Genomic DNA, 25444 nt, shown 5'->3' with positions numbered 1-25444 from the left:
ACCAGAGCTCCCCTTAAACACACACACAACAGGCTTTAGTAAATACTGCTTTCCCATCCAATTCTCTTACCTTCCTCGACTCTGTCTAAATCTTAGCTATCCTTTAGAATCCAGCTTAACTTTTCTCTAAGAAATATCCCCAAGTGGGAGGATAGGAAAAAATGTGTGTTTGTGTTCCTGCAGAAGACAACTACCCCTAAGTCCTACAGCCCCCTCTGAGGGCAGCATACAGAGACCTCTGCTGTCTGCTGCCTGAGAGAACCGACTTAGATACATACAACCAAGGCTGTCCTGCCTCCTTGTTTGCTCCAGCCTGGTCAAGTGCTGGGCTGCTGAATAAATAATAGAGCTTAACTATCACCAATGTAGAATCCACCCACCCATCTGTCTCCAAAGACACCCTAGAATCTGTCCTCTGCCGTGTGAGAGAGACACCATTTATTCACTCATTCATCAGGGGAGGAAGTATACCAGAGTAGAGCCCTATGCTCTTGGACCAGTTACTTGACCTCTCTGAGACTCATTTTTCTCATCTTTACGATGAGGCTAAGTTCAGAAAACAACAAATGCTGGTGAGGGTATGAAGAGACTAGAACCCTCATATACTGCTGGTGGGCTGTAAAATGGTGCAACCACTGCGGAAAACAGTATGGCACTTCCTTGAAAATCTGGAATCAGAAATACCATATGATATATGACCTACAATCCCACTACTAGGTATATATCCTAAAGAAATAAAAGCCGTGACACAGATATATGCACACCCATGTTCATGGCAGCACTATTCACAATAGCAAAAAGATGGAAAAAACCTAAATGCCCATCAGTGGAGGAATGGAACACCAAACCATGGTACTTACACACAATGGAATACTACACAATGTTAAAGAACAATGATGAATCTGCAAAACATAACATGGATGAAAGGATCTCTGGTGGCGTAGTGCCTAAGGCATTTGACTGCTAACAAGAAGGTTGGCGGTTCAAACCCACCAGCCACTCGTCGGAAGGAAGGTTGGGCAATGTACTTCCGTAGTGATACTGCCTTGGAAACCCAAGGAGGGCTTGCTATGAGTCGAAATTGACTCCACAGCAGTGAGTGTGGTTTGTTGTTTTATGCTTAGTGACATTAGTCAATCACAAAGGGACAAACATTGTATGAAGCCATTAATGTAAAGTCAAGAAAAGGGTTTCACAAAAAAGTATTCTTTGATGGTTACCAGGGGTATGTGGGGAAGGGAAGGTAAACCACTAACTAGAGGGTGGTGATGGTGTTATTGAGAAGGTAGACATATATTAACTTGGGTGAAGAGAAAGGGGGAAGAAAATGAAAGTGTAAATGTGGTTTATATGAAAAGCTAGCAGCAATTTAAAAAAAACATAAAATGAGGCTAATGACAGTAACTATCTCATAGGGTTGTCTTGAGAATGTGAGAACATTCTTGAAAAGGGTTTAGCACAGCATCCAGTGTATAACAAACAAATGTTAGCTGTTGTTAGGACTTCACCCTCAGCAAGGCACTGGCAGATGTGAGCTGAATTAGACATACAGTCTAGTAGAAAAGAGAAAGATGAAAGTGGATCATTACTAGATAATAAAGTGTGATTAGTTCCACTAGAGATACAGGAGCAAGAGGTGAGGGTGGAAGGATCTAGGTACTCAAACACTCTAGTTTCCCATATGTTTTTTTGTGTATGGGATATGAGGGTAGAGTTTCTATTCCCTTGTCAATCTGAGTTCGTTCTTCTGTGTGGAGATACTATGACAAAATGATCCTAGTTCTGACTTCATTGGTGGTGGTGGTGGGTGTTCTGAGAATCTCTTGCACCTTTGCTAATCATTCTTTTCCCAGAAAGTTCATATGGGAAGGGGAGAGGGAATGAGGAGGAGGGATATTCCAAAATAGGAGATAGATGAGCTGTGCAGTTTGCATGATTTTTGTATTTTCCATTTTGTTACCCCTTCATGTCTGGTGAAGCTTCTTTTTTGAAATGTACACTGATTTATTAAGCCAGGAACCCCAGGGGAGGTTGATGTCCACATCTGGACAGAAGATTACAGAGTACCCCTTCTCTCCCTAGGGCAAGTATGCTAGAGGCTGTGGAAATTAGTGGTATCTCTGGATGGGGAGCAGAGTCAGGTCTGCAACCTCTCATTCCAGGTTTCCTGGAGCTTTGGCTGCTATGCTCCTGAGCCCCTCCAGCTGGCTGCCCTCTTCCTAGGCTGTTTCTTGAGAAGGTCCTGTGGAGTCTTTCTCCACAGGATGTAACAAGACTACTCCACAGCCAAGTCCCAGCCCCAGCCTGCCTTCCATTTAGAAGCTCCTGGTGATTCTTCCTGACTTCTGTGTGTGCTACTGTGAGCAGTTCAGCCTGGAGGAGGGGCCGAGGTTCTGAGCTCCTGCAGCACTCAGGGCAGGGAGAGTCAGAAGAGCACAAAGCACAGACTGTATTATAAGCACTCCACATCATCCCACCAGACCCCGAAACAAGTCCACAAGACTGGCATTATGTTCTCCATTTCCCTATTTCACAGCATGAAAGACAAGCTCAGAGAGGTTAAGGGCCTTGCATATAGCATTTGCAATTAGCCATCAAGCTTTAGTGAATTCCTACTTAGATCATAAGCAGTTCTTTGGTCAAACCTTCAGTTGACTGAGATACTTGAAGTAAAACCCAAAGTCCTCTCTGACCTTCTCACTTCCCCCCATCGTGCTCACTCTGCTCCAGCCACACTAGCCTTTTGCTATTTACTTCTTGACCATGAAAGACACTTTTTCATGTTCCCACCTTAGAGCCATTGTTCTAGCTGTTTTCTTTTGCCCAAAACACTCTTCCCTCATTCCTCACCACCAAGTCTTTCATCAAAGGATCATTAGCCTCACTGAACCTTACACAGACAACCTTTAAATTCTGCAAACTGCCTCCCACTCTTCTCTATTTTTTATTTATCAACACTATTACATTTCAACATACTATATGATTTACTTATTTATAATTTATTATACTTGTCTGTCTTCCTGCCCTAGAATCGAATCTCTAAAGAGGCAGAGCTTCTTGTTCTCAGGCCGTTATCTTGTTCTGTGATGTATCTCCAGTCCTTAGAACATTGTCTGGTATTAAGTAGTTGCTCAATAAACGTGTGTTGGGTGAAGGGATGAATATACTTAAGATTGTGGGCTGGAAGCCCCTGGGCTGATGGGAAGTCCTCCTGATAGGCAGAGTGTGAGAGAAGAAATCCGGTTTTCGGGGTGCCTAGTCAGGTGTCCACCCTCGGCCCACGAGCCGCCGTGGCGAACTTACAAGAACTACATTTCCCATGAAGCTCCGGGCGCAGAGGGGCCCGCGGGTGCTGTCGGGAAGAGGGAAGAACGTACGTGTGAGAAACCAGGTCGGGAGCTGCGAGGATGGCGGCTCAGCGAGGTGAGCGATTGGCCGGGAGGCCCGCGAGCGTGGGGCTGGGTCGCGTCCTGCAGACTCTTCCTGACCTAATCTGTCAGGTAGAGCCCACCCCGTTGGGTTCTGCTGAAAATAAATGGGTGCCAGGCAGGGGAGACAACACCTGCAACGAGGTTGGAGCCCATAGTGCAGCCCCCGAGGGAGGGGCCCGAGGAGAGGGGGCATGGATCATCTCCAGATGGGGTGCCGTTGGATGGTTACCTCATGTTTTCCCTCCTGTCACCTCACGGCAGCTGTTTGTCTCAAGTCAGCAGAAGATTCTCACTGCCCATTTTACAGATGGAAATATTGAGGCCATCGGAGAAGGCCCTCGCCTACCAATTTAAAAACTAAGCCAAACCCACTGCCATCGAGTTGATTCCGACTCATAACGACCCTATAGGACAGAGTAGAACTGCCCCACAGGGTTTCCAAGGCTGTAAATCTTTACGGAGGCAGACTGCCTCAACTTTCTCCCGCAGAATGGCTGGTAGGTTAGAACCACCAACCTTTTGGTTAGCAGCCAAATGCCTTAACCAGTGCACCACCAGAGCTCCTTACCTACCAACTTACAAGCATATTATCTGACTCTGTCCCCAGTCAAAACCCCAGAGAATTAGGGTCAGGCCTGAGGGGTGGAGTTGAGGCTGACACTGTCTGTCTGCCCATAGTGTTCCCACTTTCCTGTGTGGTGCAGCAGTATGCCTGGGGGAAGTTGGGATCTAACAGCGAAGTGGCCCTACTACTGGCCAGCAGTGACCCACTGGCCCAGATCTCAGAGGACAAGCCATACGCAGAGGTGAGACTTGCACTGTATTTAAGCTCATCATACTCACCGTAGGGACCAAGGGATGCTTCCATTCAAAGGGCCTGAGGCAAATCATATAGATCTACAGGGAAGGACAGCAAGGTGGAGGGGCCCTCTTTGCTCTTCAGATCAGTGCAGGTTGATGAACCAGATGGTGGCACCAAAAGAAGAGAGATTTAGATATAATGGGCTGTGATTCCCAGTATCCTCCTTTCCCCAAGAACTATCAGTACTCAGCACTTCATGCATTTTAATTTAGTCTGAGAGTACACTCTTGGCCAATTAAAATGTTTACTTTAATTTTTGCATTTTTATTATCTAAACTATACATTTTTCTTGCCTGTTTAGTAGAGAAAAAGCCAAAGCAAAAGAAGGCTTTAGCTTCTGCATGAGACTGAATAAATGAATATTAACCCTTCATAGAGGTGGGTGAGAGTCACAGCTCTTCAGTGACATTAACAGTGCAAGTGTCATTCTCTTCTTCTGACAGAAGAGGAAACTGAGGTCCAGAGAAGGGAAGTAACTAGCCCAAGGCTCCACAGAAGCAGAACCTGAACTAAAGCTTTGGTCTCCCAGCTCCTGGTGTTCTGGGGTCTGCTCCCTTCCTGTAAGTTAGAGATGGTGTGAGCATGAACACCTAGCCTGGAGGCCTGTCCTAGAACTCAGCTGCCCTTTGGAGAGCACGGGGTAACTGGGATTGGGCAGGCAGCCTGGTGGTACCAGGTTCTTTAGCCTTCCTCCCATGTTTTCTGTCTTTCCAGCTGTGGATGGGGACCCACCCTCGGGGAGATGCCAAGATCCTTGACAATCATATCTCACAGAAGACCCTAGGCCAGTGGATTGCTGAGAACCAGGACTGCTTGGGGTCAAAGGTCAAAGATACTTTTAAAGGCCAACTGCCCTTCCTCTTCAAAGTGCTCTCAGTTAAAACAGCGCTGTCCATCCAGGCACACCCTAACAAGGTACAGGATTAGGACAGGGTACAGAGGTCAGGGTGGAGAAGGGCTTATGTCAAGGCCCTCCCATGCCTTTTACTGCTGCTTTTATCCCACCCATGCCAGGCTCCAGCCCAAAGCTAAATCCAGACCTGACAGCTCCCAATTTAGCTCTGTAAGGCCAGATATTTGGTGACATATTCTGGGCAGCTAAGTCTAAGCAGACAGCTGACCAGCCTGTACCTGGTCAGCTTTTCCAAGTCCATTCCTAGGGGCTTATTCTGGGCTATCCTCACCCAACCCAGGTTGGTTCATATATACCTGTCATATTTCCACCTTCCAGGACGGTGCAGGTACTCTAGCTATTGCCTCAGCCCTATTTCTATGGAGTCTTCCTGCATAAAACTTCAGTCACTACCTAAGCAATTGTCTATCCAAAAATCCCTCATTTTTATATGGACAAAGACCCAGAGAAAAGAGATTTGCCCAGAGTCACACAGCTTATGTCACTTGGCCTGGTATCTGGGTTTCCTGATTTGCAGGCCAGATCTCTTAAAAGTCTGCCCCAGCTCTCCCTGCCCTCAGTTGCCAAACCCTGAATTTCCACATCAAGCCTGGGCTCATTGCCATCTGGCAGCTGGGGAGGGTGGTGAGCAGGAGCTGGGTTGGACTGGTAAAGAGTCATATTCCTGCTAGTTGATGGTGTACCCTGGCTGTCCTCTTCCCCTGGCCACACCCCAGGAGCTGGCAGAGAAGCTACACCTCCAGGCTCCAGAGCATTACCCTGATGCCAACCACAAGCCAGAGATGGCCATTGCCCTTACCCCCTTCCAGGGCCTGTGTGGCTTCCGACCAGTTGAAGAGATTGTGACCTTTCTGAAGAGTAAGGTTTGATATTTGTACGGGGTCTGGTACGTGTGGGGAATGGGAATGATGTCAGAGAAGAGGTTGAATGTCACAGGAACTGAGTGGCTGAGGAACTAACTAAGAGGTTGGCTTCTGGGAACAATTCTTGGAGCCAGTGGGACAGGCTTGGGTGTGGTCACCAGGGCTAGTGGTGAGCAGTCAGTTCTAACTGCAAAGTTTTATCAGCAGTGTCTGGCTGCTTGGGCCAGGGATGGGCTAGGAGTGGAATGGGGAGGCCTCCTCTAACTCCCCACTTCTGTCAGTTTATATCTCGCCATTCCTGATATGACCCTGGGCCCGGCCTTCCTACAGAGGTACCTGAGTTCCAGTTTCTGATTGGACATAATGCATCGACACAGCTAAAGCAGAGCATGGGCCACGACTCCCAAGCTGTGGCTTCTGCTCTGCAGAACTGTTTCTCCCACCTGATGAAGAGTGAGAAGAAGGTGGTAGTGGAGCAGCTCAACCTGCTGGTGAAGCGGATCTCTCAGCAAGGTGGGTGTGGTTGTAGGCCTGGGGGTGAAGTGTGCAGTGCCCCATCTTGGGCTCTCTGACATAGACACTAAGCTGAGGGGACAGAACTCTCAATCCTTTTGTCCAAATGGGACACTAAATTGGGCCCAGTGTAGATGGCCTGTTAGCAACTTAGCATTTCTTTCTCTGTCTTTGTGGAGCAAAGGAGCGCTGGTGGCGTAGTGCCTAAGGCATTTGACTGCTAATGAGAAGGTTGGTGGTTCAAATCTACCAGCTACTCTGTGGAAGGAAGACTGGGCAATCTACTCTCATAAAGATTTACTACCTCGGAAACCCGAAGGGTGTTGCTATGAGTCGGAATCGACTTGATGGCAGTGAGGTTTTTTTTTTGTGTGTATGTGGAGCAGGGTACTAGGTTAAGTGCCATGTCTAAACTGGTCATCTTCTCTAGATGGGTGGAGGCAGACTGGCCTACAAGACTCAGGATGCCTTCCACTCAGTGATTCTGAGATTTCCCTTAGCCCTGAGGCTGCTCCACATAGATAGATGACTTATGTTTGGGGGCTAGCAAGCATTAAGAGGACAAAGGGATCCAACCCCCTTTTCCAAAGGCCTGATGCCCAGAGTTCTCAATCATTAGATCTTTCCTTGAATACTGTGTTATGTACCCAACCTTGTGCTAAGTAAGGAGATGTGATGTGATGTGATGGTTGTGGTCATGTCACCTTTGAGTTGGGAAGTCAACACAGGCAGTGAGAAACACAAGGCAGAACCAGCTCTCAGCTTTGAGATGATATGGCCCAGAGGATGTGTCTCATCTTCTTAGCCTGGCAGCCATAGTCCCTTCTCCAGATGGCTCAGAGGTCTTTTATGGTTCGGTCTGTACATGTTTTCCCCACCACCTTTAAGCCACAAGGAACTGTTTATTTAACTCAGGCTTGCCCTGTATGTTTATTTTGGAGTTTTCTCTGCTTGTAAACCTCTTCCTTAGGGTGTCTTGTACTCACAGAAGAACTGTGAGTTCTTCTGTGATACTCCTGCCCTGAGCTCCTGTAACCCCATGTTCATACAGCTATGAGTCTGTATCATCATATGCACACTTGTTAAACTGGGGTGACCTGCGTCCTCAATCTTTGTGTGTGTCTCCAGTGCTTAGCATAGAGTAGACATTCAGCAAGTCTCTGTATGAAGAACTTAGACCAACCTTCCAGCCCAGGTCAAGCTGGTTTCTTCGTTGTACCCTTCATACACTGCTTTTACTTAGAAATACCCTCACTCCTTCTATGCACACCCTCTCCCCCCTCCAAGAAGCCTTCCTTCCCCACTCTAATCCAGGCAGAGCTCATCCTACCTTGGTCAGTCTCCAGGACACATTTTGGACCCTGGCACACTCTGCTTCATGCTCTCTGGAGTGGCCAACTATCCAGGTTTGCATGGGACTGAGGAATTTCCTGACACGTGGGACTTTCCATGGTAAAACCAGGAAAGTCCTAGGCTAACCAACAGTTGGATATATGGAACTCTTTTGGGTTATCTCCCTAACTAGATTTTAAGCTCCTAGACAATGTTTCTCAACTGGGGTGAGTTTGTCCCATTGCCCACCCCACCACCCCAGGAAACATTTGGCAATTATCCGTTTGTCATAACTGCTACTGATATGGGTAGAGGCCAAGGATGCTGCTGAACATCCTGCAATGCGTAGGACAGACCTTGGCAATAAAGAATTATCCAGGCCCAAAACACCAGTAGTGCCAAGGTTGAGAAATTCTGTCCTAGAAGAACCAGTCTCTGGCCATCCTGATGCTTAGTATAGTGCTAGCCACGTGAACGGGAGCTCTGGTAGCGTAGTGCCTAAGGCACTTGACTATTAATCGGAAGGCTGGCGGTTCAAACCCACCAGCCACTCCTCGGAAGGAAGGTTGGACAATCTACTTCTGTAGTGATAACCGCCTCGGAAACCCAAAGAGGGGTCACTATGAGTCAGGTCTGACTCAATGGCACATAACAACAACAACAAGGCACATAAACAGTCAAGATGTGGTGGGATAAATGGCATTATATGGGCTAGAATATCAAGGAAAGCTACTGGAAGTATGGCTAGGACAGGCTCACCATAGCCCCTGGATCTGTGTAGATAGGGACTCTTCCCCGGGGTGCCCTGATTCCCAGGCAAGGCAGGACTATGAGTACCACTGAGTGTTCTAAGTGACCTTTGGGTGCCTTTGATCCTCAGTGGCTACAGGAAACAATATGGAGGATATCTATGGAGAGCTTTTGCTGGAGCTGCACCAGCAGTACCCAGGGGATATTGGTTGCTTTGCCATCTACTTCCTGAACCTGCTTACCCTGAAGCCAGGGGAGGCCATGTTTTTGGAGGCCAATGTGCCCCATGCCTACCTGAAAGGAGGTAAGCCACATTTCAGCAGTGACCCCCACTACATCCCCTTTGGGCCTTATTTTCTCAATGCACAAAAGGGTGGTTGAAATCTTTTCTAAGGTTTCTGACCTCCTAGGGTTCTTGGGGTCAGGAGGGAAAGGGCCAATAAGGATGCTGAATACCAGCTTAGTGTTAGACACTACTTGAATCCTCACCCCAATCCGATGAGGTCGTTATACTCCCTGTTAAGCCCTCTAATAAGTATAACCAAAAAAACCAAACTCACTGCTGTCAAGTTGGATCTGATTCATAACGACCCCTCCTTGGGTTTCAGAGGCTGTATCACTATGGAGAGAGCTCTGGTGGTGTAGTGCCTAAGGCATTTTGACTGCTAACCAGAAGGCTGGCAGTTGAAACCCACCAGCTACTCCTGGGAAGGAAGGTTGGGCAATCTACTTCCATAGTGATACTGTCTTGGAAACCCAAGGAGGGGTCACTATGAGTCAGATCCGATTCAACGGCAGTGTTTTTTTTTTTTTTCCATCACTACTCCAGGGCTAACATGACTCCACCTGACTATAATGGGTAACCTGTCACCTATTTTTGGTATCTGATACCTTTTTTGGCCTTTTCTCCCAGAAAGAATGCAAATTCACACAGCATTTTACCTAACTCTTTGGGGTCTTCTAGAACTCAAGTTAAAAGGCACAGCCCCTGAAAGCCAAGCTCCGAGACACACTTCATCAGCTTAGCACATGCCAACTATTTGTCCCCAGACTGTGTGGAGTGCATGGCATGTTCAGACAATACAGTGCGTGCTGGCCTGACACCCAAGTTCATCGACGTGCCAACCCTGTGTGAAATGCTCAACTACACCCCTAGTCACAGCAAGGACAGACTCTTTCCCCCAACATGGAGTCAGGAAGACCCTTACCTTTCCATCTATGACCCCCCTGTGCCGGACTTCACCGTTATGAAGATTGAGGTGAGTGTGTGGCCTCAGTAGGTGTCCCTTTTGTGGCATGAGGAACCCTGGCAAGAGCCACAATGTGGAGTATACCTGGTCAGGCAACAGCCTGGAGTTAGGTTTCTTTTCTATCAAGTTCAGGTGGTAGGAGGTGGCCCCAGGCCTGTCCAGTTTTCTGTATCAGGAACAGCCATGGGCCTCCATGCCAACAAGAGCATTAGCAGTGGGGGAGAATGTAGTAGAGCTCTCCTGCTTAGTGCCCTTGGGGTTGGCCTGAGTCCTTGTGAGCTGATGGGAGTAGTCTGTGCTGTACTCTCCAATCATTTCTTCCTGCCCAGGTCCCTGGCTCCATCACTGAATACAAGGTCTTGGCATTGGACTCTGCCAGCATTCTCCTGATGGTTCAGGGAACAGTCACAGCCAGCACACCCACAGCCCAGGCACCCATCCCCCTGCAGCGTGGCAGGGTGCTCTTCATTGGGGCCAACGAGAGTGTCTCGCTGAAGCTTACAGTGCCTAAGGACCTGCTGATATTCCGAGCCTGCTGTCTGCTGTAGAGGCCTAAATCCAGGGCAGCCTCACTTTGTCAGGCCCAGCCTAAACCCCCTTCCCCGCTCTGTACTCTTTAGGCACACCCTAGAAGTTATCAGGAAGAGAATGCTCACATAGAAGAGTGAGCTAGAAGGTAATGACTGAGCACTCCCAGACTGAACCATCCCCTTTGGGGAGGAAGACTAAGGACCCACACTCCCCTTGTATTTTCACCACATGTGAGCTATGCTGGCCTGAGCTCAAGGAGGCAGCAACTTTGCTCCAGCCTGTAGCATTAGGCTACCTCGTGAAATCTATGTTAGTGTTACCATCACTTAGAATAAGAGTCTAGATAATTAATATCTGGGAACAGGGTTCTGGCTGTGGGACTGCCTGTTTCCTCTGCTGCCCAGAAGGCAGGCCCATGGACTAAAGTTGCTCATAGTCACCCTCTTACTATGTCAAAGCAATTAAAGATCTTTCTTGTGTTGAGGCTGTGGGGTGATGAGCACTTGGCCTCTATGTTCCAGTCCCTGAAGTGAGCTGAAAGCCCTCCCGGGATGTTTCAGTTTTGCTTTCTTCCTGCTTCAAAAAGCTCCCTGAAGGTGGGCAAGCTAGATTCTGGAGTCCTTTTATTAGTGGGAAGGGAGGAGGCCAGATTCGTGTCTCAGATGGAGAGCTTACACTCAGGCCTTAGGCCCTTCAGGTCTGCACACATACAATAGCGTCTGCACATTAAGGCTGGCATACCAAATGTGGCCTTACCTACTCATTTACTATCTATACTATCTAACTCCTTTCAGGCTACAGTGGCAAAGTTGAATAGTTGTACTAGAGACCCAATAGCCTGAAAAACTGAAACTTGACTGTCTGGCCCTTTACCAAAAATGTTTTTCAACCCTTTCTCAAGAGTACATTTGATCATTTAGATTACAGGGATTTGGGAACAGAATTACGTTTTTCTTATGATAGCCGTATCTTTTGAGTTGGCAGGAGGTACCTAGGAGGGTGTCTAATCTCTGTACCCACTTGTTAGGAACTGGACATACCTCTAGAAGAGACTACATAGCTGTCTGTGTCAATGCTGAAGTTTCTGACCTGTAATCTTGTTAACCCCAGACTAGAAAGAGACCGAGGCTATTAGCTCCTTCTATAGGGTAAGGGTTTTGACTTGCACAGAACTTTCTGGGCCCCCTTTACAATGGAGTTCCAGGAAATCAGCTTCAAAAAGTTATGGCCATCTGTTCTGGCTTCTTTAGCTAAAAAAAAAAGTTGAAGACTTGAGAATAAAGGATCTGCAAGGGCATATTCTGTTCATGGTCTCCTGTGAAGCAGGCCTAAACAGATGTTCATAGAGAACAGCTGCAAAAAGTGTATGTGTGGTTTCTGGGAGGAATGACCACAGTGGGGACTATAGGCTATTTTCACCTCAGGATCCAGAACAGGCAATAATTGGGATACAAGCCTTTTATCTATTGCAACAGATACACATAGCTTAGAGTATGATAACATTTATTCTTATAAATTTACAGAGCTGTAGAAGGATAAGCCAGAGTTCTATATTGTGTAAACACTATCTGTGCCACCCTGTCTGTGAAGCAAGCCCAGGTACACCCCTCTCCCTGCAGGGGACTATCACCTGCAGAACACCTAGCAACTGTATTAAGGCAGTGTGGCTCTGGGCACCTTGGTGCCTTTGTTGGTACTTTGACTTGTGGCAATTGGCCCCAAAGAGCTAACTGTTTTCACCTTGCCTTCCTGTACACTGCTTCAGGCCCCTGTAGCTTCTTATATATACACAGGGAAGGCCTCCTACATGGTGGTCAGCCAACTCTGGGACATCTTTCCAGGGACAGTTGCAGCCAAACATCAGTGTTGATTATAGTAACAACACCCAGAGGACCTTGGTCTTGGGGTCCTCCTATCACCCTCACCCTCACCAGCTGCCAAATGCCCAGGCTACTGAGTCCTATGGGAGCTCTGGTAGCATAGTGGCTAAGGCACTTGACTGCTCACCAGAAGGCTGGCGGTTCAAACCCACCAGCCACTCCTCGGAAGGAAGGTTGGGCAATCCTACTTCCATAGTGATACTGTCTTCAGAAACCCAAGGAGGGGTCGCTATGAGTCGGGGCTGACTCGACGGCAAACAACAACTGAGTCCTAGCCAGCTCCCCCACAGAAATAGGGCTCCACACTTGGCTTCCAAAACTACCTTCTGGATTCCTCCTCCCCCCAGTACACTGCTACATCTGAGCCCTATTCTCCACCTCTGCAGAAGCCAGAAGGGCCTGGATTCAGTATGGCTGGGCCAAAGGGCTCAGAATGCACATGTTCTCCCTCCCTGCAGGCATGTGCACAAAGTGCTTAGAAGGTTGGGCATCTAGGCAGAGCTTACAGAGGCCCATTCCAGAACAGAATAACCATCTAGCTGCCTTCCCTATTTCCAGACTCCAACCTGACCTGTCTCTGAGCTCTGTTCCATCTTGCTAATGCTGTGGAATTGCTAGCTAGTAACACAGAAGTCAGGTACAGCTCCCTAACAAAAAACAAGCATACTGTTGAGTCAGATCTGACTCATAGTGACCCCTTCTTGGGTTTCCGAGGTAGTATCTCTACAGAAGTAGCTGGTGGGTTTGAACCGCCAGCCTTCTGGTTAGCAGTCAGATGCCTTAGGCACTACGCCACCAGAGCTCCCTTCAGCTCCCTAGGTACTGTGTATTCCCCTCAACTTTCCAGTTTGAGAAAGTACAAAGATGGATGCTAATCGAGCACTGATGGGATTACTCTCATAGAGGTAGTGATCTAGCAATGACAAGGCCTTATGTTTTTACCTGACTTTTCTCAATCTTCCGGTCACTTCATGTGATAAGAGTGAAAGTCATTACCACCCCTCATGCCTCTTGCAGTTACAAGACATAAATGAAGGAACACTTTTCCAGGTGGGGCCCAGTCCTGATGGCCATACCTCTTAGGCTGGGAACCCTGTCTTTCCTCTTCAAATCACTCCTGGGTGAGGCAAAAAAGGAATCATTGAAAAACAAATTCTAGAGGCTCAGTACAGCAAGGGATGCTATCTCGTGGGGGCCATGGGGAAAACTATACTTGTCTCTGCTGCACCTAGAGGTTATGAAGCCCAGTTCTGAGCTAGACCCATGCTGTGGTCTCAGGAATCTGGATGGCTGACAAGAATGGCCTGTGCTGGGGTGGGGGCAGACCCCTACACTGGCAGATTGGTCTTGGGCAGGGGCCTTGTGACCTGTTTTAGTTCCTCTTCCTCACCCTGTCTGTGAGCCTCTATCTAGGTGAAAGCCCACACACCTCTCACCCATTGCTATTTCTCAGTTTAAAAAGCTACATAAATAGAAGGCACCAGACTGCTCCCTGCAGCTCCCTCTGCTGGTAATCACAAAAGCTTGAGGCTTCTGAGGCCAGCCCCAGTCGCCTTACTAACCAAGACCCAAGCAGAAAATGACAACGAAGGAGTACAATTAAGATATGTATGTGGTACAGCAATTTTCCTCTTAAGGAAGGGCTGACTAGAGTCACCAAATCTACGCAGACAGAACTCTTAGGGGAGGCACTAGGTCTAGGGATTCTGGAAGCCTTGATCCTGCTGCATCATTAAGTACCTGTATTCCCTGCCATGGTCAGATTTACAGGTGCAACCTGAACAGGGCCAAAGGCTCCTCCCACATGTCCTTTGAAGGTCAAATCTGTAACCTCTCTTAGAGCTGAGGGGAGGAGGACAGCATATGAGACTTCTTGAACTGGTTCCTAATAGTTAAATCGTTTTTCAAAGATTCCCAGCTACAAGCCATAAAGTGCTTATTCTCTGCCTCCATCTACCACTATCCAGTACAGCCTGGGCACAAGGCTATTTGCCTCCCCTAGAGCATGATGGGGAGCTCTGGTAGCATAGTGGCTAAGACACTTGCCTGCTAACCAGACGGCTGGCGGTTCAAACCCACCAGCCACTCCTCGGAAGGAAGGTTGGGCAATCCTACTTCCGTAGTGATACTGCCTCAGAAACCCAAGGAGGGGTCGCTATGAGTCACTATGAGTCAGGGCCGACTCGACGGCACATAACAACAACAAGAGCATGATGACAAATACGTCAGTATGTCTGCAAGTGTTTTTCTTAGCCACTTTGTCACCCACCGTAAAAAACCAAATTCCTCTATGTTCTGCTCTTATTAAAGTGGTTTCTCTAAACTACTCCAACAGCAGAGGAAAACTGCAGAATTCCACCTATGACCCATGGTCCAGATAGGGGCTTCTGCCCAAGAAGCACCAGGTAAGGGCCGCCTGCTGGTCACTGACTTTCCCGGGGGGTCTCAGTGCTCCCAGCGAGTCTGGGGCTGACAATTCCCACTGCACTCTTTGAGCTATGAAGGGCCACCAGGGCTCTGCAGGCCTCCTGGTGAATGTGACTCATTTTTGGTGTCGGCCTGAGGGTATGTCTACTGGAGGGTGCAGGAGGAAGAGTCCCCAAGACAGCACCAGCAGCAGGAGCAAGTTGAGGAGGCCATAGGCTTGGGGGGAATTAGGTCCAAGTCCTCATCATCTGGAATCTCATCCAGGTGATAACCATCCTGGAGCAGTTGCCGGCTCACCTCCTGGTTCACCTGCTAAAAGCAGAAAGAGGAGAGGGAAATGTAAGCCTGGCTACAAAGCAGAAACAACTGCTGTCCAAAAGGCCTGTCTATTCCCTTACCAGGGCTTCCTGTCCATGCACTACCCCAGATATCTCTGGACTACAGGAGGAAATACCACCTTTTCCTAGCTGTACCTCACAAAGCAGTGAGGGGCACCAAGGAGCTTCTGGTAGTACTGTCTGGGCTACACTGTCACTGACCCCCAGAGGAGCTGCTCTCACTAAAGATCCCAGAGGCATCTGATGCAAAGATCAAATTCTAGATTGTTTGAAAGTCAATACCCTGACTGTTGCTACTGAGAACCCAGATAGGTCTTTAAGGCTCAAGACCATGGGAACAATGGCACTGGAACAATAGGCCAGAGTAGTAGAGGAACACAGGTTACAGTGGAGCAGGGCAGGGAGCAGCTTTGCACTGCTGGTTAGACACTGATGTCAGCAGGGATGGGTCCCTGCAAAATGGAACCTGTCAGCCTGGCTTCACCAGTTCCACTGAGCAAAAAAAATACAGAGGCTAGAACAGTGTAGGACTGCCTCTGGTTCTCAGCTAATTTTTTGTTTGTTTGTTTTAACAATCTTGGACACTCAGACCTTCAAGGAGGACACAATTTATAAAATGGCCCTATTCTCTTTGGCAGAAATTCAGAAGGTAGCCAAGGGTTTCCAGGAGAATAAGGAAGAAATACCAGTGGTGTACACTCATGTCCCCAGCACTTCACCTTTGTCAAAGGCAGTAAGCTGCACATGCCAGAACTTTGTGTGTCCCTATGTTCTTGTCTAGGACAATCAGAATGTTCACTCTGGAAACATGTCCACAAAGCCAACCTAAGAGTAGCTCAGTCTGAGTTCCCACAGAAGGAACAACTGCAGGAACATGATGTTTTGGCCTGGGAGAAAGCAAGCTTGGTGGAGAGTGGGTGGGAGAGAGACAGGAATGCTGACCTCAGGAAAAAAAAAAACAAAGACACTAAAAAGAAGGGAGACTAGAATTACAGTATTACTGGAGTACAGGCCTAGGACCAACAGGACCAGGCCACAGGCAACATTTCAAAGCAGTAAGAAAAACTTCTATGAGTTATCCAAGGGAATTGTGTGGGGTGTGTGTGTTGGAGGTAGGGAGCAGAGACTAGTAAACACTTAGCTGGGATTTAGCAAGAGGATTCCTTTTCTAAGTGGTGGCCTGAACTAGAAAACGTTGAAGTCATTTCCAGCTCTGAGGATCTATGATCTCCTGGACTTTTAATAGCACTCAGACACCTCCTACACCTCTGCTGGGGAAAGAGGGCAGAGTGGACTATTGGAGAATAGACCGGAAGTCCAGCACAGTGCTGTGCATATGGCAGGCACTAGGAAAGCTTTTGGTAGTGCTGATGATGCTGCCTGCAGCCTGGCACCATGCAGAAAAATGCTCTGGACTTGCCTCTGCAGAGGAATACCCGGAGGAGTATCTGGATTCCAGCTCCCCATCACTAGGAGAAGAGGAAGACAATCAGTTCAGGGGGCTGCCTATGGAGAACAGCTGCAAAAGGCAAGGTGGAGAGCATGCAAGGGGGTTTGGAGGATTTGTGGAGCAAAGACCACTCACCACAGAACTCAAGCCCAAAATCTGTATGAATACAAGTGGCTCCTTGTACGAATACAAGTGGCCAGGATGATGCCCTCAGACAATATTGCTGCTCCAAATCCAAGAGGAGCATGATCACCCATGAATTTTCTAACCAAGCCACTATAGGAAGGGCTAGTGGTCAGACATAGGACAGGCCTCGGACATGCAAGAAGGGCAGTGGAGATGACAGGGAACAAGGGAAGGTGCCAAATGATCTGCAGTTCTATCCAAGTCACTCCTCAAGAGGCATTTCCAAGGACAGCACTCACCTGTCAGAGTCGAGAGACACCAGGTTTTCATCTGGACTCTGGCTAAGAGCGGTATATCCCTTGTTAAACTTCACTGAGCTAAGGGGAAGTACAGGAAGAAAGACCAAGCATAGATAAGAAAGCACCATCATTTCCCAGGAACCACCTTACGGATTTTCCTTATAGAAACAAATGGACTGCAATACCACTCCTCAGAAGGAAGGTTGGGCAATCTACTTCCATAATGATACCGCCTGGGGAACCCAAGGAGGGGTCACTATGAGTCGGGTCCGACTCCACGGCGCATAACAAACCCCTGACTTGCCTTCTACCCATCACACAGCCACCACTGCCGGGTAGTTACAAGCATCTGGGTGCTGCTTCTCTGAATATGTACTCTAACTACACTCCCGCCACCTTCTCCTTCTCCACCTTCTCCTTCTCGTAGAGGAAAAGCACACCTCCCTTTGCATGAGTCAGAAAAAGCACCCCTTAGAGATCTTAAGCCCTTTATTTAAGGAGAAGGCAGAAAAACAAGTCCTTGGGCAAATCCCTTCACCTTTCTGAGTTTCAGCTCTTACTTGTAAAAGGAGGCACTGGGTAAGTGCCTATCCAGCTCTGAGGGTTTACTAGTCTGTTAAAACGAAAAACAGCACTGGCTATTCCCACCCTGCTTTCCATCTTCACTATTGGCGATGCTGGCCACCAAGTTCCTTCCTAACTCAGACACGTGAATGATCCTATATACTGATATAATCCCCTTATTCCAAAGCTCTTTCTTAATGTAATCACATGCTAAAACGAAAAGAGATGCTTCTTCCTCTTCACATTTAAAGGCAGTGTGGATCTGACAAGATGTTATCCAGGGAACACTAGCTGGGCCTTAAACGTGAGCACTTTGGCTCCCATCTTGAGGACTAAGGCCTTCTCTGAAAACCGCGGGGCACAGGAGGTGGCGCCTGCTGAGACCTTTTCCCTGAAGAGTCGGGACAGTTCGGCGAGGCCCCCAGCATGCCTTTTCTCCGCAGAATGGCCTTGGCCAGGTCCCGGTGCTTCTCTGGAAGTCAAAGGGCTCGGGTCAGGGGATCTTCCCCCCTCCGATGTATCGCCCGAGCGCCGGGAGGCTAATCCTCCGAACAGAATTTCGGAGGAGGGAGTGGGGTGCACCTAATCCCTTCCCTCCCGGGCCGAGAGCCAGCGGGGCTCCTGGAGCCCGCCCCAAGGACGCGGCAGCCCGCCCGGGCTCCCCATCGAGCCGCACTCACGCAGCTTGTGCTGAATGGAGGGCGCGCGCGCCACCATGTATGGGCCCCGCTTCTCTACGGCCGCAGAGGTCCGCTCTCCCTCCCGGGAGATTCCACCGCAGCTTCTCCCGGAGGGCTGCCCCACAGCTCCTGCTGTTCGGTCCTTGGCCCAACCAGGCTGGGGTCTTTGGCTAGACGCCCGCGCCCCGCGCGATACAGGCTCCGCGGACGCCATGGCCTGGCCACACCCCACTAGACGACTCAGCTCCGCCTCACAGGTAAGAAGCCATTGCCCGTGCAGGAAGCGGACTTTCCCTTAGCAAAATGGCCGCATGCGGGCAATGTCTGTCCACGCCCAGTCCTTTCTGGCCCGCCTACTGTGGGGTTGTCCCAACTGTTTCGTAGGGTGTGTACTTTCGGTCCCTCCTTTCAGGGACACTGCGGTCTGAGCCTGGCGTTGTCGAGGTCTAGTTCTGTCTCTTTTGTTGTTGTTAGGTGCCGTGGAGTCGCTTCAGACTCATAGCGACCCCATGAACAGCAGAACGAAACACCGCCCGATCCCGCGCCAGCTCCATGATCCTTGCTATACTTGAGCCCATTGCCGCAGCCACCATGTCAATCCATCTCCTCGAAAGCCTTCTCCTCTTTCGTCGACCCTCCACCTTACCAAGCATGACACCCTTCTCCAGGGAATGGTCACCAAAGTAGGTGAGGCGAAGTCTGGCCATCTCACTTCCAAGGAGCATCTTGGCTGCACTTCCTCCGGGACAGATGTTAGTTCTTTTAGCAGCCCATGGTACCTTCAGCATTCTTCGCCAGCACCACAACTCAAAAGCATCAACTCTTCTTCTGTCTTCCTTATTCATTGTCCATGTCTCATGCATACCAGGCGATTGGAAATATGGCCTGCGCGATGTTTATCGAGGGCCAGGGGTGTGCGCCTACTAGACGGGAACTCTACTGCCTTGGTGTGCACGCGCTCTCCGTGCTCCTCACAGGGTGTGTGGGGGGGTGTCCTTTCCACACACCTCTGGAGCTCCGGAGGCCGGACCTAGGAGAACTTGAGTGAGGTGTTAGCGCCCTTCACAAAAGGAGGGAGCTCTGGTAGCGTAGTGCCTAAGGCACTTGACTGCTAACCGGAAACCAGAAGGCTGGTGGTTCAAACCCACCAGCCACTCCTGGGAAGAAAGGTTGGGCAATCTACTTCTGCAAAGATACTGCCTCAGAAGCCCAAGGAGGGGGATCTCTATGAGACAGGTTCCCCTCGATGGCACATAACAACAACAAACAAAAGGAAATAGCCCTAGAGACTGACAGAGCTAACTGCAGAGCCTGCATTCTTTCCGACAGAATGCAGGGCTTGACATCTTGGACAAGGCCTGACTCCAAGCCTCAGTTTTCACATTTTAAGATGGAGCCAATGCTACTAACCTACAGAGACAAACAAGGGCAAAATAGGTCGTGGAAAGACGGGTGAAAGGACACTGAGTCTGTGTGTGGCAGGCCATAGAGCTGTGTCAAGGCGCTTGACTTATTTGGCCCCCAAGGGATATGCTTGTGGCTAGCTGGAAAGAAGCCGTAGATCCTTGTAGGAACTGCCAAATCTCAGGAGGCTGTCCCATGGCTAATTTATTGGCCTCCACAGAGTAGGTCAACAGCGTGCAACCTCTGAGTCCTCAGGACCACACAAAGCCTTGGGTGGAAATATGGAAATATGCCCTAGACAGAATACAAGAAAGAATCTAGGGTTGGAGTTGCCACTCAAACCCTTAGGTGGAACTATGCCTTAGACAAGATAAAGAATTTAGGGTTGGCATTTTTGAAAAATCAGGAGCACAAAAGGATTCCTACTATTTTGGTAGATTCCACCAGTGCACGATAATAGTTTTTGACCCACAGCAATTTCAAGTGGCTTAATATTTCATCTTACAACCTCCCAATAAAGAAGATAATTATTCCTGTTACATACGTAAGGTTCAGACATGATCATATTCACCAGTCAACTGGTAAATCTAGAATTTGAATCTCTGTGTGTCTAAAGAGCCCCTGCCCCATGTTACCTGTTAAACTGATGGTGATCTCAACAAAAACCAAAGAAAATGTGATCAAAACCTACTTGATGTTGCCAGAAACTTGTAGCAATAATGAGTCTGAGCAGTTTCATACCTGTCCCTCCCAGGTGTCTCATCAGTAATACTTTGTTAGTTCTGTGATAGAACATGGACACTAAAGCCAGATTGTTTAGGTTTAAATCTTTGCTTTGACACTTAACTGGCAAGTTTGTTAACCTCTTTATGTCTCAGTTTCTTTAATTAAGAAATAAAGAATCACTGGGGGGTGCAACCAGTTAACATGCTCCACTGCTAACTGAAAACTCCAGAGGTTTGAGTCCACCCAGGGGTGCCTCAGAAGAAAGGCCTGGTGATCTACTTCTGAATAATTGGCCATTTCTGCTCCAACAGCTGATCATCATGGGGTTGCTATGAGTTGGAGTCTACTATATAGCAACTGGTTTTTAATCTAATTGAATCATTATGAAGTTAAATTGTACAATGCTTAGAATGGTGCTTGGCATATATTTGGTAATTGTGGTAGTTCAGTTTGTGTGTCAACTTGGCTGGGCAGCTGGATGTAGTATTCCCCATGATGAGACTGGTAATCAACTCCATAGTGGAATCTACTGTGAGCAGCTGAGTAGCTGCCTTAGGGACTGTGATCTCCTTCCTGTATGTAAGCAGAAACCTTGGGGAATGGTCTCTAGCTTATGGCACACTTGAACCCTGCATGTAGCGGTGTCGTTGTTCAGCAGCCTGCCATGCTCTGCCAACTTTGGGACTTACAATGGCCTTGAATTGACCTGCCGTGTGGTTTGGTGACATCAGGATTGTGCCTTTTTACTTGTCAACCTTAGGCTTGGTAGCCTCAGCAGCCAGCCAGCAGCTGTCTGAGTGAAGAAAAGCCTCTAGCTTCAGTGGGCAGGGAGCTGGAGGCAAAGCTGAACCCAAGTCTGAGGGGCTTTCACCCAGCACCTAAAGCTTGGCACTTTGAATTTGGACTTAAAGCCTACGAATTTTAAGAATAAACTCCTGTTTGTTTAAGCCATGCCATTTATGGTATATATTCTTACCAGAGCGGCACTAGGTGACCAGAACAGGGCTGAAGAAAGGTAAGCTATTACATTTACACGAATTTTAAGAATAAACTCCTGTTTGTTTAAGCCATGCCATTTATGGTATATATTCTTGCCAGAGCGGCACTAGGTGACCAGAACAGGGCTGAAGAAAGGTAAGCTATTACATTTACACAAATAATGAGTGCGTTGTACCTTTTTGCCAACATGGCCTTCCCAAGATACTTTATAAGCACACTATGCTTCTTCTCCCCCCATGTTGCTGTCAACAATTGGCATAGTGTGCTTACGAAAATACCCTGGGGGGAGAGTGTAGTTGGCAAAAGAAAACCATGTAAGTCATGCATTATTTGTGTAAAAATATGGCTCTGGTAGCTTAGTGCCTAAGGCACGTGACTGCTAACCAGAAGGCTGGCGGTTCAAACCCACCAGCTACTCTTCCTCGGAAGGAAGATGAGCCAATCTACTTCCGTAGTGATACTGCCTCGGAAACCCGAGGAGGCGTCGCTATGAGTCAGGTCCGACTCGACGGCACGTAACAACAACAAACCCTATACAGCATTCTAAGAATTTAGTGTCACCAAATTTCTCTCACTTGGCTTTCCAGTACCCAAGGACAGACTAACCTATTCATTTTGTCTTTGTTTCTAGCACAAGATCAAGTTGTTAGGTGCCGTCGAGTCATCTCTGACTCACAGCAACCCCATGCACAGCAGAACGAAACACTGCCTGGTCCTGTGCCAGCTTCACGATCCCTGCTATACCTGAGCCCATTATTGCAGCCACTGTGTCTATCCATCTCGTTGAGGGCCTTCCCCTTCTTTGTTGACCCTCCACTTTACCAAGCATGATACCCTTCTCCAGGGAATGGTTCCTCCTGACAACATGACCAAAGTAAGTAGGATGATGTCTGGCCATTCTCGCTTCCAACATCATAGAAATCACAAGATCATAGAAATATTTATTGTATGAATGTCTTATCCGTCTCCTCCTTTAACTTTTAAAATAAAGTCATTAAACTTTGGGGCTGGAAGGGATCTCAGAGATTATATAATCCAAATTTTTTATTAATGATGAAATTGTTATCACCCAACTATCCTGTAGGATACTTCCCTTTTTCACTTATGTTCACTAGGAACTTATCAAAAATAAATTACACCTGTGGCCCCAAACAACAAAACGTTAAGTTGTAAGGGGATGAAGCTCTAGAGCAAGAACTGCCGTAGCACACAGGGCACCAACCCCTTCTTCCTTACTCCTGCTACTCAGACCCTAACCCAGAGTGACTGTGCTGGCTCCCTTGCTAGGTCTGGGAATCCCCAGCTCCTCCATTTTAAAACCTTTATTCATCTCTGATTTGATTTTGTGGCAAGGCCTGTGATAGGCCCAGTGGACCTAATGATGAATAGGACAAAGTACCTTCCAGTCTCTGATTCCCAGTCTTGTTTCATATTTTTTACTGGCATGGTGGGTTCTGAGGGGATGAGGTTTAATGGCTGTTAGGTACAAAAACTCCCACCTACCTTTTGGGACATTCTGCCTCACTGGGTCTAGCTTTCCATGCATATGAGACAACGGAAAAGGCCATGGCTTGGGTCAGGTGCATCTTAATCTTCAAAGTGACATCTGTGCTCTTTAACATTCTAAAGAGGTCTCTTTACAGCAGATTTACCCAATATTGCATATACCATGGACTGCCAGAAGAATGAACAAATCTCTCTTGGAAGTAGTACAGCCAGAATGCTCCTTAGAAGCAAGGATGGCAAGACCGTCTCATGTACTTTGGTCATGCTGTCAGGAGGGGCCAGTCCCTGAGAAGGACATCATGCTCAGTAGAGGGTCAGTGAAAAAGAGGAACACCCTCATCGAGATGGGTTGACACAGTGGCTACAACAGACTCAGAGCCAACAATTGTGAGCACGGCACAAGACTTGGCAGTGTTTCATTCTGTTGTACACAGGGTCACTATGAGTTGGAACCAACTCGATAGCACGTAACACACTCCACTGGATAGTCACATTCTTTACTTTCCTTGGCTTCAGCTCTAGGGAATCCCAATTCCCTAAACTTTCCTGGTACTGGTCCCCATCATCAGTTGAGAATTCTGGTTTTACTGTTCACTGGAGTCCAATTCCTTCATCAGGAAATATCTAGAATCAGGCACGGAAAGGGATGGAGGGTGGGCAGTGATTTTGTTATCCTGCCACTTCCCTCTAAAGCTTTCTCCCCATCTCAGAAGTCCTTGTCTCACCAGGTGTCAGATTCCAGCTCAAGGAATCTTCAATTTCTCCCATTGTTGGTAAAGCACAGATAATTGACAGATGAAGCCCATGAATATGAAGATCTCTCCGGCCTTCCAGATCACCCACCCCATGTTTGTCCCTACATTAATTCATGTCACCTCCCTCTAGGGAAGAGAGATTTCCCAATCTTCACATTCTTATGCAGCACTCAGTCACTTCACACAAGAGAATACTGAAGCTCACAGGGGTTAAGTGACTTGTCTAAGGCTACAGAGTTGTAGGGTTGTCTATGTCTGCATCAATAGCCTCTCCTTGAGCTCTGGTGGCATATTGTCTAAGGCATTTGACTGCTAACCAGAAGGCTGGTGGTTCAGAGCCACCAACCACTCCTCGGAAGGAAGACTGGGCAATTTACTTCCGGTAGAGATAATGCCTCAGAAACCCAAGTGGGAGGGTAACTACGAGTTGGATCTGACTGGATGCCAGTGAGTTTTTTCTTTGTTGTACCAGTCAAGCATGTATCTTAAATGACATGCTACATGTTTTCAGAGAAATGTGCAGAATCTAATTCTAGAGCATAGTACTTGCTCTAACAAGGTAATTCTAGAATTAAAACTCTAGAAAGCCAGTCAGATGCAAAGACATAGCCACAGCTGTGGAAAGCCAGGCCAAGAACAAAAGCATCTCACTTGATTTGGTGTTCAACCATACTTCCTCAGTGTTTGTGAATGCGACAAAACTGGGCAGCCTCAACAATGCCTCTGCAAAATGTGAAGATGGATTCCTTGTGCTGCTTAGCACAAGCTTCCCTGTCAAACTGAAGGAAAACTGCAGTGACAGCTAGCAAATTTAGGAGAGAATGGCCAGACCTAGACCATTTTCCCAAGCACAACCATAAATATAAGACACAATCTTACTAATAGTTTATTCTCATTATAACCCTGCAAGGTAGGTCCCATTTTCAGGTAAGTGCAGCATGGGAAAAGTAGCTAACTTTTTCAGTCACAACTGCAACACATAAGTAGGATTTGAGCACAGGTCTGAATCCAAACCTCATTTTCCCACCTTATTCCTACATTATGCTGCCTTTCATCAGCTGTAGGTAGATAACAAAAAAAAAAAAAAAAAAAAAAAGCTGGACAAACTGACATTATATGTCTCGAGGGGATATAATTTGAAGTTTCCATTATTTATGTAGTACTCTTGCCAGAACATTTAGCCAGATTATTAATAATGAGGACACTGGTAGTTCAGTGGTAGATCTCTTTCCATGTGAGATCATGGAAAGAACGGGGTTCAGTTCCTTGCCAGTACACCTCATGTTCGGCTACTACCCATCTGTCAACAGAGGCTTATGTATTGCTGTGATCTTAAACAAGTTTCATCTCAGCTTCCAGACTAAGATGGACTAGGAAGAAAGGCCTGGTGATCTCTTCCTACAATCAGCCAATATCCACCACCATATGGATCACAGCGTTCAATCCCCAATTTATGGGGATGGCACAGGACTCCACAGAATTTTGTCGTACACGGGACTGACACAGGCAGACTTGACATCAGCTAGCAACAGTAATGAAGAAACAACCAAGTAGATTTAGACTGTGGGGCACATTACAGCATAACTGTTAATGGACTCTTCTAGTTTTGGGGAGGGTGCTGTTCTGGATTAAAGGAGAATAATAAGATATACCAACCAAATGTAGTATTTAATCCTTGATCATGTGCTGGATAAATAATATAAAAGCTATTAATTGGGGAAATACGAGTACCAACTATATATTCTATGCCAAACTTCCTGTGGTTATGTAAGGAGAAAGTCTGTATTTCAGGAGATGTCTGAAGTATTTAAGGGTGAAATACCATGCCTGCAACTTATTTTCAAA

At 47.7% G+C, this 25444-nt stretch overlaps 2 protein-coding genes across 2 annotated transcripts; one reads left to right on the top strand and one right to left on the bottom strand.

Annotated features, from left to right (window-relative positions):
- The first annotated feature begins 3407 nt into the window (after positions 1 to 3407).
- Positions 3408 to 10462, top strand: MPI (mannose phosphate isomerase). Its single transcript, XM_007948952.2, has 8 exons — positions 3408 to 3423; positions 4110 to 4237; positions 5008 to 5208; positions 5923 to 6064; positions 6400 to 6582; positions 8795 to 8968; positions 9715 to 9923; positions 10244 to 10462. The coding sequence occupies exons 1-8, from the start codon at positions 3408 to 3410 to the stop codon at positions 10460 to 10462; spliced, it is 1272 nt and encodes a 423-aa protein (XP_007947143.1).
- A 4434-nt stretch (positions 10463 to 14896) lies between these two features.
- Positions 14897 to 18423, bottom strand: FAM219B (family with sequence similarity 219 member B). Its single transcript, XM_007948951.1, has 5 exons — positions 18210 to 18423; positions 17914 to 18001; positions 16966 to 17043; positions 16511 to 16559; positions 14897 to 15064 (listed from the first exon to the last, which is right to left on the bottom strand). The coding sequence occupies exons 1-5, from the start codon at positions 18421 to 18423 to the stop codon at positions 14897 to 14899; spliced, it is 597 nt and encodes a 198-aa protein (XP_007947142.1).
- Positions 18424 to 25444: the final 7021 nt, after the last annotated feature.

This window comes from Orycteropus afer, unplaced genomic scaffold (assembly GCF_000298275.1).
Source record: "Orycteropus afer afer isolate SDZICR_OR568_19922 unplaced genomic scaffold, OryAfe1.0 scaffold00233, whole genome shotgun sequence".
NCBI lineage: Eukaryota > Metazoa > Chordata > Mammalia > Tubulidentata > Orycteropodidae > Orycteropus > Orycteropus afer.
Note: the sequence above shows the minus strand (reverse complement) of the source record. Positions and strands in the feature narration are given on the sequence as shown.